Source organism: Mauremys reevesii, linkage group 5 (assembly GCF_016161935.1).
Source record: "Mauremys reevesii isolate NIE-2019 linkage group 5, ASM1616193v1, whole genome shotgun sequence".
Taxonomy (NCBI): Eukaryota; Metazoa; Chordata; order Testudines; family Geoemydidae; genus Mauremys; species Mauremys reevesii.
In genome coordinates this window covers 27,870,225-27,884,912 of record NC_052627.1, presented here as the reverse complement: position 1 = coordinate 27,884,912, position 14,688 = coordinate 27,870,225, and the positions used below count along the sequence as shown (strand labels likewise).

Sequence of the window (14,688 nt, the reverse complement as noted above, 5' to 3'; positions counted from 1 at the left end):
CCGAGAGTGGTACAGCAGCCTGCCTGGCAAAGCTCTACTGAGACCTCATTGTGTACATTTGTCAAGAGACAGGTCAAAATCCCCAGCAGCTGATCAGGCTGGAGCTTTCATCCAAACCACTTGATAATCATTTCCTAAAAACTAAGCACATCAAAGTGTTACCATATTCAGATACTAGAGCCTGATTCAGTAAACACTAGCAAATGTAGCAGGATTTTTCCTGGTAGTGAGCACTACGCTTGCTAGTAAGTGTTCTCAGGATCAGCCCTACATTTGTAAACTCTTTCGTAAGTACCATTTGCCCTGGTTTCCAGAGGTTCGAGGCACATTCAGCTATATTGACTTTAGTGGGAATTGTGGGTGGTCAGCACCTCTGAAAATCAGCCCACATGTCTTTTGAGTGTATGGTAACTTGCTGCATACAGTACCATTTACAATGTTATGGCAGGGTTTATTAATAATACTCAACTAGCCTTTTTTCTGTAAACTATGCAGGAAAGCATGAATCATTTGTGTTTAATTCCTAAAAGGCCTATAGAAGGTTTGTAATTGAGTACCTTACTATTCTGAATAATAGTGTACTTTATGTATTTCTTTTAACCAGGAACATAAATATGATTACAACTGTATTGTATAATTCCTTGTTGACAGTGGTAACACAGGGCCCATGACATCTTCCCACGTTGGGCTGTGAGAGTATCAGGTCTCAAACTAAAAAGGGTCAGGGTTGGCCAGTATTTATTGTTGGAGACCTTGAGGAAAAATAACATGTTCTACAGTATGTGTGTTGGTGACTAAGTAGATGCTTTTCCTTCTGAATGAATACAGACCCTATTGCCTAGCATAGGTTTGTCATAGCCTAGGGAAGCACAGTCCTGACATTAAAGATACCATGAGACTTTTCTCAAGACAATGCACTATAGCTAATTTCCATATTTGGATAACTGTATTCTGCCTGCCTACATTTTCCACACATTTGCCATGGGTTTATGGCATTTTTTTCCACTCTCTTTTACAACTGTCTGTGATGTTGCTGTGAACTGTTAGTGTTTCATCCCACAGGTGCTGCATTTCAGTGCTGGATGAAGTTATTCCTATACATTTCGTAAAGCACATTGGGATTCTTCTGAATAAATGGCACTATATAATCATAAGTTATTTTTACTGGAAGTTTGATACACTTGTATTTTCTGCTGGCACAGAATGGACTCTCTCCGCTTCACATGGCTGCTCAGGGCGACCACGTGGAATGTGTCAAACATCTACTGCAGCACAAAGCTCCTGTTGATGATGTCACACTGGATTACCTGACTGCCCTACATGTTGCTGCACACTGTGGCCATTATCGTGTCACCAAGCTTCTGCTGGACAAGAGAGCAAATCCCAACGCTCGAGCCCTGGTAAACTTGCCTCACCCCTCTAATGCAACACCGCTGCAGATTGTAGATGGCCCCATCCTGCAAACACTACTGAGCATAGTGCTTACTTCTTTTACTAGTCATACGTCAATAGGATGTAGTGCTTACTGTTGTAAATGGCAGTTACTGTTGGATGTAGGAGTTCCACTTCAATGGGTCTACTCATGATAGAAAACACTATGTTCACTAGCAAGTATTTGCATGATCAATTCCTGAGGCTATGCAACCGTTCTTGGAATCACAGTCATTGCTAGCTAACACTATCACACGTTCCGGTGTTTTAATGCATTTGCCATTTTGGCCTTTCACACTTTACCGCATGGTGGTGCAGTTCATATTTGTTACCACTGTAAAAGGCTGATTGGTGTGGACATAATACTACATCTGAAGGTAGACTTTTTAAAATAAATTGTCCAATATTTTTGCTAGATGGCAGAAAATTAGTCTTTTGCACTTATTGAACTTCCATTTACCAAATATAATTAATGATAGCATGTCCAATTTTTTATTTTTCTGAAGCATAAATAAAAATATTATATTATAAATAATTCCTTGTGCTCAAGGACCTGACCATCATCCCCTAAACAGGAAGGAATTTCTAAGGCCTTTAAGACTTAACAAAGAGCCTGTCACGAACACTTTATGACCTCAGCAAGGTCAACAAGATGAAGTAAAATGAACTAAATGCAATAAAATTAACAATGGAAAGTTCTGAAACACTACAACTTCCCAGAAAATGTATCCAGCGATATGACACAGTATGTGAAATTTCAAGGGTATTGATTTCTTTTTGGGGAAGTTGGGAGGGTTAATTGTTGGGCTTATAATGGGAAGCTACTATCACCCTTAACTATGGAGTGGCTGTTGTTCCTCTATAATATTCATCACAATAAACATTGGTCATCATAATTGATTTCTTTTATAAAGCTTCCCCGTCCTTTAAGAAGAACAGGAGAAAAGCAACTGACCAGAGTCTGGTTAAATGACATACTATAGAATTCTAAGTTAGAGATGCCCGTTTGCAAGGGTGATGATGATGATGAAGACAGAGATAACCATTGGGGTGTTGTAGGCAAGGTGTACATTTAACAGGGAGACATAATTTTATAACTCAGATTTTTCAACAACGAGACTAGAGGGCAACTCTAGGACATCTGAGCAGTGCCAGCTAGAAGCATGGACAAAGCTTGTGTTGAGCTATATCTGAACCTAGCTATTCCAGGCTAACATTTAAAGCTACCTAGACTAGTTAATTTACTATTCTACATAGTATCTCTAGCAAGTAAAGTGATGGAATAAGCTTTATGAATAATTCATTTTGAGATAGATATTCTTGAAGTACTTAATTAGTTAATGTTTGTACAGCGCTTTGAAGATATAAAGCCCTACATATGTTCTCAGTTGTTTTAATTATTGTGTTTTAAAACATATTAATGTCAACCTATAAGTAACATTTATTTTAACAGAGACTAGCCATGGAGTAAGCTGTCATTCTAGCAGCTGCTCTCCTCTCTCTCACTGATTAACTGGCTGTACTTCTAGTTGAGCACTAGCAATTCTGACCTTTTTCATTAGAAAAACCAATGATTATCTAACACATTCTTGCTTTGCATTAAAAAAAAAACTACTTGTATTTTTCAGCAAGTGTCTACTTAAAAAAGTAAACACTGTGGTCCTGATCTTTCAAGGATTTGTTGTCCAGCCTAGGTCCCAGTTCAGCATCAATCACTACTCAGCAAAGAACGTAAGCATTTGCTTAATGTTAGGCATATGCTTATGCCCCATAGACTTTAAAGGGACTTAAACATGGACTTGAAGTTAAGGATATACTTAAGTCAAATAGGGATGTACTCAAGCACATGCATAAATGCTTTGTTAGACTGCGGTCCTAGATCCTATTACCAGGATAATTTCCATGGAAGCAAATAGATTTCTTAATGATAGTAAGGATTATGCTCAATAGAAAGTGTTAGTACAAGCTGCCTCTTAGTCAATGCATGTATTCACCTGCATATAAAATATACAGGAGATATACTGCATAAATATGGACATACATAGATATAGACACACAGATCAGAGAGTCTTTTTAAAGGAGAATAGAAAAATGAGATGTGATCTAGGAGAAAGGCAAGCAGTTAAGTATCCTGCCCCCTATTTTTTAAATGACAGTAGATAATTTTGAAAGCATCTGTTGGTTTTTATCACTATCATCTTTTAATATATGATTTTTTCTCACGTGAGGCAGGTTCCGCCATATATGTAAGCTATTCCCAAATGGATGGTTTTATATTTGCTTTCTAGTATTTTCTTCATTTTCAAAAGGAGAATGTCCGTGTTTTGTTAGTTTATATGTTTTTCTCCAATATGTGGGCAGAAAGCCTTGGAGGCTGTTGTGTATTAAGGAAATAGCAGCCCATTAAGATGACTTGGGTTTTTTTTCTATATCTCAGAGCCTACTATGACTGAGGAACAATGGCATCTGATATTCTAACACTACTGCTTGCAGTGTGCCAGCCAGGAGCTGTGTGGGAACTGTAGCTGCATGTTTTTAGCTAACAGAATTGTTTTTCGCACAGAATGGTTTTACTCCACTGCACATTGCCTGCAAGAAAAACCGCATCAAAGTCATGGAACTCCTGGTGAAATATGGGGCTTCAATCCAGGCTATAACAGAGGTAGAACAGTGTTTCAACTCCTAAAAAACACATTCCTTCTCTTCTCCCTTTTCTTCTTCTCCCTCTCTCCGTATCTTCTTAGTCATGTTTTATTTAAATGAAGAAGCCCCTCAGCCCCTGTGCAGAGGAGTAAAACTGCTGTTGCTTTGTTTCACAGTCTGGCCTCACACCAATACATGTGGCTGCATTTATGGGCCACTTGAATATAGTCCTCCTCCTGCTGCAGAATGGAGCCTCTCCAGATGTCACTAACATTGTGAGTATGGCTTGGATTAGAATAATCACTGCATCAGCTCATGCACCATGGAACTGAGCTGCCATGTAGCCCAGCCAAAGGTCACATTTTAATGATTATTTATTACTAACTGAACTTCTCTGAAAAATAACCTCATATATTTCTCAAACAACCATAAAAGGGGGAAGTTGGCCATAAAACAGGCACTTTAACCCTTTTGTGGTACAATAGTTTTAGTGTGTTTCTCAGCAGCACTGGGATTCTGAATAGTTTCCTTACCAGGTTTATCAGGGGCACAGTGAAGGGAAGATTTTGTGTTTCAGTTTTGAATACTGCAGTTTAAATCCAAAAGGATAACCATTTTGCGGGGGTCAATGGGCACAGCTCCATTGACTTCAATGGAGCAGCGCCATATAAACTGGCAGGGAAGTTTTAAAAATGTTAACCTAGCAGTTTAAACTAAAACCTAGAAGTTTTAAAATAAAGCTGTTCCTTTACCAGACCATGGATGTTTTTCCCATTTAGAAGTAATGGAATTACAATTCTAGAGAACATCACTTTTATTTTTAAAGTCCTTAAAATATGACCTTTGAGAGGTAACACCAAATGCAGGACCTGACTTGCCATGGAAATGAGTGTTTGTGTACCAAACATCCCACTATTCTAAAATAAATGAGACCAGGGACATGTCCTGGGGTTACATTACATGTGTTTCTTATTGTTTGAGTTGTTAATATAACAAACTCAAATGATAGTTACTTGTGAGTGTCTGTTTTTTAAAGCAGAATTTTACCAGTAAATAATATTTTAAAACGATAAATAGAGGTTCTGAGCTAAATTAGTTAGTAATCCATGTACTCTGGACTTACCACCTTTTCTCTACTAGAAAGGTAAACAAATCCATTAGGGGGTTCCAATAAGTATGCATATTATATTGTATTTCTTTTTTTTATTTGTTTAATATGACAAATTATTCATGACAAAAATGGTCACTGCTTTTATACTTTTTATACGGAAGCAATATTTATATAACTACTTTATTAATTGTAAAAATGCTAACAAGAAATTTTGGGAAAGAAACTAAGTCAAAAAAGGATCAGGACTGATAACAGATATTAATAAATGTTTGGATACAAAGTTTAACATTTTACAATTGTTTGTGCTTGGCAGGTGTCTTCGCTTTTACTTAGCAAAGCTCACTAATTGTTTTCAAAAGTTAAATTGCTTTACTAATGCAAGTATAGAGTGATCTTTATAGAAATCTAAACCTGATAATTTGCTAAATGAAAGGCTCATTCACAAACAGAATGAAAACATTTTTAACTGTATATTCTTCAAATGATAAGATTTTTATATGGTCAAATCTTTCAATCAAATCTTTAGGTAAAACTCCCATTAGGACTGCAAGCATTTACCCATTGTCTGTTTACTAAACATAGCTGTTGACCATATGTAGATTTCAAAATTTATATAGATGGATGGGTTTATATAAATAAATTAAACCCTCCTTGTTGGGAGTTAATTACATTATAAGCTCATCACTGTGAGTAGATTTGGGTTACTTTTTAACTATCTCAGTAAATAACAACAAAAATTGGTCCTTTTCTGCGCTTGATACATGGACTCAGCTCCTAGATGAGAGGAGAGAAAGCCAGTGCTATAGCAATTACAGATTAATTTGACAGAGTGTCAACAATAAGAGCCTTCAACTGGTAGGTATGGTCCATCCATGGTAAAAAGATGAGGCTCTTCTCTTTATACAAGATTATACAAGTAGGTGGCAAATCAAATGATACTCTGTCATCAGCAAGAGTTCACGTGTATGTAGGACGAAAAATGCTAGACAGTGATTTATCCTGCTGTGCTGTCATAACAGAGAAGACACAAGAAGTCTCTCTATCGTTGCACTATGCCAATGCCTGGTATGTCCTAGACTAGCCACATAGAGACTCTCTTGGGATAAATTACAGTTCTCTCCATAAAGAAGATGGTATAGTGCAAGATTAAGCCAACATCTCCAACAGCAAAGATTATTTATTAATTTCTAATGTTGCTTTGCAAACATAGGGAAAGCAAAGGAACATCCAGAGCTTTTCATATTCACTTTCTTACCCAGCTCTTTATACTCTAAAACACTTGGACTTCCTGAAATTCATGTATCCATCTCAAATTCTGTGGGCTATAAAAGGATTGAGAGGGTCTAGCTAGCATTCATTGCACACCCAGTGCCAGTGACCACAGTTTTTAGAACACTATCCAGGGATTGATATATTGCCTTTACAATGCTCTCTAAAGCTGTCAGCTCCACACAGTGCACAGGAAGAGACCATCTGGAAAAATGTCCCCTTCCATTTTGAAGCTCAGGTGCTCAGCAATCCCTTGAGAATCCTAGGCTCAATATGTTCTTATCCCCTGGCTATTTTGAAGTACAAGCAGAAGCACCATTATGTAGAAAACCAGGGAATACCTATGATCAGGGGGGAATAATATGCAGAATGCCATTTAAAATAATTGTTTGGTGAATATTCCCAGGCACCACTGGTGGGTTGTGATTTATTTAACATGTTGTAAGTCTCAGAGTGTCAACTCTTGATTCCATTGAAGTCAATGGCAGAACTCCCATTGACGACAATGGGCCTAGGATTTCACCCTGACCCTCAATGATGCAGTTACCATTGTCTGTGACCACTGGGGTGCCAAGTGAAACACGGCCTCCAGTCCCTTCCCCCACCCCAAAGACATGTATATACACACACTTCTGAATTTGTTATTACGGTCAGACCCTCAGCTGGTGTAAATGAACCTCACTCTATTGACATCATCAGTGTTTACACGAGCTGCAAATTGCTTATTTCTCATGACTTGGGGCTCTAAAATCTCTGCTTTTCTGTAGCGTGGGGAGACCGCCCTACACATGGCGGCGCGTGCTGGGCAGGTGGAAGTGGTCCGCTGCCTCTTGAGGAATGGTGCCCTTGTTGATGCCCGAGCCAGGGTAAGTGTTTCATTGCAGCTTCCATACCTTCTGTTCTACTTGTAAGCACAATAAAAACAATGGGTTTACTAAGGAAGGATGTTTTTTTCTTCAGTAGACAATAAAAGGCCACATGTTGTGTATTTATCTGTTTTTTTTTGGGCTTCACCCTAACCAGTTCTTAATACAGTCCTGTAGAATCCCATCTGAAACCCCTGGTATGTACGCAGGGTGGCTAGTCTGTCTTGCCACTCTGACTGCAGTGGATACACTTCTGTGTTTAGCATTCCTGCTCAATCAGAGTTAGCACGGGTATGTCTGCCGGAGATGGAAATTACACCTCCAGCTCCAGGGCAGACACACCCTACATCATTTCAGGGCGCCTCATGACCTATTTCTGCACCATTATTGGATTCTGCAGCACAGCATGTTATTTTCAGTTACAGTTTACCTAGTAAAGGGACTACCTGTAATTCCATGTAGCAATATTTGCTTTTGAATAGTAAGTGTGCAAGATAATTACTGGAGCTAGCTTATATTGTCTGAAGTTGAAAGAAAGAATAGATTGAAAAAAATGCTGGTTGTCAAGGGAATGATTCTGGCACACTGGGCAGAATTTCTGTATTGTCTGCTGTTTGTTTAGCTCTGTAACCTCACACTGTGCTTTCTCCCCAGCTCCCTTCAGGGCTCAAGTTCTAAAAGACATTTGAACTCTTAAGTTTAAAAGAGTACGATAATATAAATGCTGAAACAAAACATCAGAGGATTCTGACTAATCTAACAGCTGAACTTCCACCATTGTTATATATCAAGTGCAATTCTCCCACTGTCCACTAAAATCAATCACGTAGCCCTGATTTGTATACCTGTGATGTGGTTTTAAACATTTAATCCTGATAATGCATTATAAAATATAGATGGAAGCAGTTAACACACAAAAGGCCAAGCTGTCTAAACACTGGCACGTAAAAGAATTATGAGCCAGATGCTCCTTATGTAATCACTTACAAGATTTTGTGACTATTTTTTCATTTGCTTTAATGGAAGTTGCATAGGTGTGCAAGATGGGTGCAAAGTGAGTGTAAACCACTTGCAACCAGGATAAGTGAGTGAAGAATTCTGTTTTAGTAGCATTATACACCCAGTTTGCACAGTATAAATAACTATACTGAGAGGAAGAATGGTCCAGTGGTTAGGGCACTGGCCTAGGACTTGGGAGACCTAAGTTCCATTCCCTGCTCTGCCACAGACTTCTTGTGTGACCTTGGGCAAGTCAATTAACCTCTCTGTGCCTCATTCCCCATATGTAAAACGGGACTAATAGCTCTGCTTTGCCTCACAGGGGTGTTGTAACGATAAATACATTAAAGATTTGTGAGACACTCAGATACTATAGGGATGGGGGCCATATAAATGCTTGATGTAGGTAGAGAAATGTTCAAGGCAGTGGAAAATGTATCTGAATATATGTGATCATGCCTTAAGAACATTGTCTGTGGTTATTGGGGAATTGTGTTCTGTTTCCATGTATTTGGAAAACTGCAAATAGACAACAATAATACTGTACATATACTGGTTATTCTTTAGCCTCACCAACATTAGTCATGTATTCTTTCACAGACAGGTCTTTCAAAAGAGCTCATCTTAATATTTTGAAAATCTGGCCACTTCATTTAGATGCCAAAATGGGAGCTGATCATTGTAAAAATCTAGCCCTAATTATCAGCACCTAAAGACTGAGGAAAATCTGTCCCCCCAGTGTTTAAAAGAGCATCTATTTTTAGCCTAGATGTTCTTACAAAAATTAAAATTCCTACCACAGAAACACATTGAAGCAATTGCTGTGGCCACAATCAACCCAAGAAGTCCCAGGAACATCTTTTTGTCTGATTTCTATATTCGATGATGCATATTTTGACAATATTGAAAAATCAACTGTAGTTAGCCATGTGCAATACGCATGGTATATATCAGGTGAAGATATTAAGCCTGGGTTGTGCTTTAAATGATGGGGGCAGGGGATTCCTGGGGTTAAGATTCCTACTCTGACATTAATCCCTTCATGCGAAAGCAGAAATACCTTTGGATGGTTTAGGGCGCTCAAACAGTGTGATTTTTTGTGTGTATCATTAGTGCACATTTAACCTCAGTCTATGCAAAATCTGTCATTCGGAAATCAAATTGAAAGAATATTATACAATAAAAGCAAAATATAATGTCTCTGAGAGCCAAACTCATACAAATGTGAAACGTTTGCTTTTCACCAGGCCAGTTTTGTGCATATTTTTCATGCCAGTAAAAGGCAAATTTTGCATGAAGAATGGAATTTTTCACTATACATTTATGAAATAACTCTGGGCTGCAGAAAAATAAAGTCAGGAAACTGAGGTAAAAACAACAGCAAATGTTTCTGAGTCGTTTCATTGGAAACTGTTCATACAGCATAATCCTCAAATTTGGCACAGCTCCTCCGAAGAATTTGGCTGTTATAGGGAAGGCTTCAGTTACCGGATTGAGGACTTTTTATGTTTCCTCTGCTCACATGTTGGACCCAGATCTATGGATGGACAGCATGTGAGTGCATCACTGCAGTGCCTCTGGGATTATTAACTACCCAAGGACTTCATTTTATGACAATAAATGATTGAAGAGTCACATGTAGTCAGTTTATTTTTAAATATACACCTTGAAAGCAGCAAGAACAGGAATAGAGAGTATCTAGAAATTGTTTCCATAGGGCCAGATTCTGAAGCTACTTGTGGAGTAAGGTGCTACTGAAGGTGAGTAAGGGTTTCATAAAGTTGTAATACAAAGAAATACAAGTAGGACTATGGTGCAAGTGATCTACATTCATATTTAAAAAAGAAAAGAAAAACAATGTTCCTCCCTACATTTTCCTTCCCTTTGATCTAATAGCACATTGTTTAATCTCCACACTGGTACTGAGCATTCCCGTGTGTCCTTTATTCTTTTATATGTGGTGAATGTGTAGAGTCTTCAACTGGAATCCATTAGGATGTAGTATTCAGGTTGCTTCTACTGGCTTTAACTGTTCACCTGATTTGAGTTGTAGGAGGAACAGACTCCACTGCACATTGCCTCTCGGTTGGGTAAAACAGAGATTGTCCAGCTGCTGCTACAACACATGGCTCACCCTGACGCCGCGACCACTAATGGGTACACCCCGCTGCACATCTCTGCCAGAGAGGGGCAAGTTGACGTAGCATCAGTTCTCTTGGAGGCAGGTGCTGCACACTCTTTGGCCACCAAGGTAAGATGAGATGCATTGTGCTAGTCTCCCAATAGGAGAGAGAAGACTGTGATGTGGTTAGCAAGCAGGGCAGCTGTATAGTGAGGGAAGCATTTTCCCAGAGAAACTGACCTGGTTTTATTATAAACAATAGTCAACAGATGAAAGCAATATACATGGAATTCATCAGTTTTTGACACACATTTGTCTTCCTCTGAAGTCTCAGGTTTTGGTTTAAGCTGGAGACAAAATACTAGACTTGATAAACAATAAATGATCTTAACAAGTTTAGAAAGTACTAGGTTTCTATGACAAAGGAACCTCTCTTTCCTACAAGGTGCCTTCTATGTATCCAAATAAACACCTAAAATCATCATCCCTAGCATTCTTTAAACAAACAAACCTCCTTAAAGGCCTTATTTATTTTAATTATTTAAATTAATGAAATAACTCTGGTATCTAACAGCTGAAATGAAATTCTCAAAATATAAATTGCATAATAAATCAGAATATTCTACAACCAGATTGACATTCAGCATCTTAGTAAATTAGTAAGGTATTGTACCACATGTCATGGCATAGTTGATTATTTCAAAGATTGTCCTAAAATATTCTACAGTACTAGACTTGTTTGCCTGCCTATTAAAGTGTTAACAGGTAGATTCCTAATAGAAGTAATATAAAGGAAAATGGATATGGGGGATAGAGCAATGAATCAAGAGGTCTTCTCCAAACCCATCATCTGATTATGCAATTGCAAATATGGTATCAGGTGGAAAGAAGGGCTCCTTATTTTATAGTTGGAGCTTAAACCTTATATCTTCCAGGGTTAGAAAATTCTAAACCAATAGTTCTCAAATGAGAAGTCATGGATTACTGGGGGTGCTGGCTGTTTCCAGATGCTAAATCACATTAAAACACAGTTAAAACTGCAGCTACTTTCCTAATTTTCCATATAAGCAATTGCTGTAATTGCTGCTGGGATGTTGTGTAATCATAGCTAAGAGAAGAGGTAGTCTGTAAGGCCATCCTTCTTTGTTAACATGTGATCCATGCTATGGAAAACTTTGGGAACCCCTGATCCAAACCCTATGCAGGTAGAGTAACATAACTTGATGGCAACTAGAATAAACACCACACATTGTCAAAATGTCAGGCAAATATGTTATGGTGCTCCCTGGTTTCCAGGACAACAGTTGCAAATCATCTGCCCCCTGCTGTCCTTATCCCTTAAACTTTTCTTACCAACCTGATTTTTAAAAAGAAATTACTGGGGAAATAATTTGTTAGACATGCTAGTGAATCCATATTAACACTTAATAGAAAAGGCGTTTTTAAGAAGACAACTTTTCACCCCTAAATGTATGTGTTTAAAAGAAATTAACTTGCTACAGCCCTCCTGTTAGACAATATCTATTTCAGTAGAGCTGCAGAAGCTGTATCCAAATGTATTGGCTATATAGTGTGTCTATATAAATGTGTGTCTTAATATATATAGTATCATTCTTCTGCGGAGCTGCTGCAATGGTAACACCAAGTTCAGAGCTGTTCTCATAGGATTTAGTTTCTTGCAGATTGTTTGGCCTATCAGTTGCTTCCAGGCACAAATCAATGTAGTGGATAAATAATTAAAAACTCTGTCACCATAAAACTAAATAAAAAATTGAGCCACTGAAAAGCTAAGTTTTGGATAAAATTTGAATTGGAACCTCACTACCCATACAATGGATATTGCTTGGTAAACTTTTTATGTGGTAAAATGTCATACTGTGGCCATATGGAAGACTGAAAAGAGGATATTTTCTTGTATGACACACTCATATCAAAATACTTCAGACTGATTGGTACCATTACTAGTTGTTAAGTCTTAGTAGTTATTAATGAATAAAAATTGCAGGTGGCTTTAATTTGAATAGTAACCTGCTAAAACATTCAAAGGTTAGAAGAAGGAAAAAATGATCGTTACATGAAAGATCCCAGAGACTTACACTAAAATTTTTGTCTCCTAAAAATTATTCAGAAGGGATTCACACCACTGCATGTGGCAGCCAAGTATGGAAGCTTGGATGTGGCAAAACTACTTTTGCAGCGTCGTGCTTCTCCTGATTCAGCTGGCAAGGTACAGTTCTCCACTACAGGGAATCACTGGGGGATTGAAAAGCAAAAAGCAATTATCCTCAGTAATTTGGTGAAAAAATAATGTAAAAGAAAGAAGAAGTTGTATTCACTGTCCAACTTAACTGTATTAAAAATAACAGTCTCTCTAGAATGCTTTTTACATACACATGCATGTGAGGCTACTCACAGTGTGTTTAATGTTTTACTTTTATTACAGCAGAGCATGTTGGTGCACAATTATAAAGACTGATATGTTACTGTGGATCAAGAAGTGCCCGTTCTGTTAAATTATTCAGGTCATAAAAATCACAATTCAGAAATAATGGGGCAAGACCAGAACTATTACTTTTTCCCATGTTGCGAAGGTTGCTCATAATGATGTTTCTCTGACTTGGAGATTTCAGAACGTGATTTGTGATGAATAATAAATACTGGCCAAATCAAATTCATCCTCAGTTGCTTGCCCTGTTTTAAGCAAAGTACATCATACTAACTGTTGGCTTACTATTATTTTCAGTCTCAGCAAAGTTTCTAAAACGAAAATAATTCAGACTGAGTTAAATGTCATTTTGTTTGTGTATTTATTGGCTAATCAATTAATATATTTGTTTAATATATATTGATTTGCGGCTTAATGGTTGCTTATGCCCAGCTAACAACTTAATTCGATAACACGCCCTTTACAGAATGGCCTCACCCCACTCCATGTAGCTGCTCACTATGACAACCAGAAGGTGGCTCTGCTGTTGCTGGAGAAAGGTGCCTCTCCCCATGCTACTGCCAAGGTGAGATTTCACAGCCAAGCACTGGCAACATTACACTCTGAGAACCAGGGGAATAATTTTAAAACAACATCAACAAACAAACCAATGAAGGAGCTGAGTCAGCTGAAGGCTGGAGTCACAGTTGCAAACTCCTGACACTAGGGTGACCAGACAGCAAGTGTGAAAAATCGGGACAGAGGGTGAGGGATAATAGGAGCCTATATAAGAGAAAGCCCCAAAAATCGGGAATGTCCCTATAAAATTGGGACATCTGGTTACCCTACCTGACAGCCCAGAAGGTGGATATAGAGGCCTCTGCTGGTCAGAGGCTACAGTTGCAGCTGACTCATGCTTGTTCTTGAGCCTCTCAGATAAACAGTTGATGGGTGACCAGCAGGGAAAAGGGAGAAAGAATGCTTGGGAGTTGCTGCACAAAGAAGCCTCATACTTTTTCTTCTCCCTCCTCTGTTGCCTCTTCTTCTTGCCCTTCACAGCCAGACACAGTTTTGAGGGAAAGGAGTTCTCCTCCTCAGAGAAAAGCTGGAGGAGAGATGCCCCTCCTTTTGCTTATAATTGTCCCCATCATTAGAATACTCTTAGAGATATTTTACAGCCTCATAGCTACGGTAGTTTTGTATCTATAGTTTTCAGGATTTTTGAAGCTATGCAAGAACTCTGAATAGCACTTCTGAGACTATGCTCAAGCCTATTAATCCTATCTTCTATGCTCATTCTTAAAAATAGAGCTTTTTTTAATTTCCAATAGAGACTGTAATGGTTGTTTTTTAAAGTCACTGTAGAGCCTTTTAGAAGCATACTTGCTTTATAGCATAGCCAATTATAGTCAAACCTTGTTACTGAAACGTAAGGACTGCTGATTATCCAATGCATTGATAAATATGAGGAAATTCAGTCCATGCGGACACCAGATCAGGATGTCCTTGTGTGATTGAGTTCCTGAGTAGACTTTATGGATCACTCGTCTATTGTCCCTAAAAGAGACCGTATTCTGGTCTTACTGAAGCTACCCTGTTGCCTGTTCCAGTTCATGACCAGACACAAAAAGACTGATTTTCCTCTTACAGATATCAGTCAAGAGTAACTCCATTAAAGTCAGTGAAATTACACCAGCGTAAAATCAATGTGTAAGAAAAATCTGGTCGAAGAGTACACAGCCAATTAGAGTGGCATCTCCATCTGAAAGCTAGACTCAGTATCTGTCCAATATATTATTGCAGACTCAAAGTAGACCCCATA

General features: G+C 38.3%; 1 protein-coding gene across 49 annotated transcripts in view; it reads left to right on the top strand.

Moving 5' to 3' along the window:
* Positions 1-14,688, top strand: part of ANK2 (ankyrin 2) — a 561,730-nt gene that overhangs the window by 426,557 nt on the left and 120,485 nt on the right. For 38 of the 49 annotated variants that reach the window (XM_039542463.1, XM_039542469.1, XM_039542501.1 and 35 more), the window contains 7 exons: positions 1,203-1,400; positions 3,995-4,093; positions 4,251-4,349; positions 7,222-7,320; positions 10,373-10,570; positions 12,570-12,668; positions 13,354-13,452. In XM_039542463.1, the coding sequence (XP_039398397.1) occupies positions 1,203-1,400; positions 3,995-4,093; positions 4,251-4,349; positions 7,222-7,320; positions 10,373-10,570; positions 12,570-12,668; positions 13,354-13,452 (891 nt within the window). The remainder of the gene's footprint in view (positions 1-1,202; positions 1,401-3,994; positions 4,094-4,250; positions 4,350-7,221; positions 7,321-10,372; positions 10,571-12,569; positions 12,669-13,353; positions 13,453-14,688) is intronic. The other 11 variants (XM_039542505.1, XM_039542500.1, XM_039542503.1 and 8 more) reach the window with 4 other exon arrangements.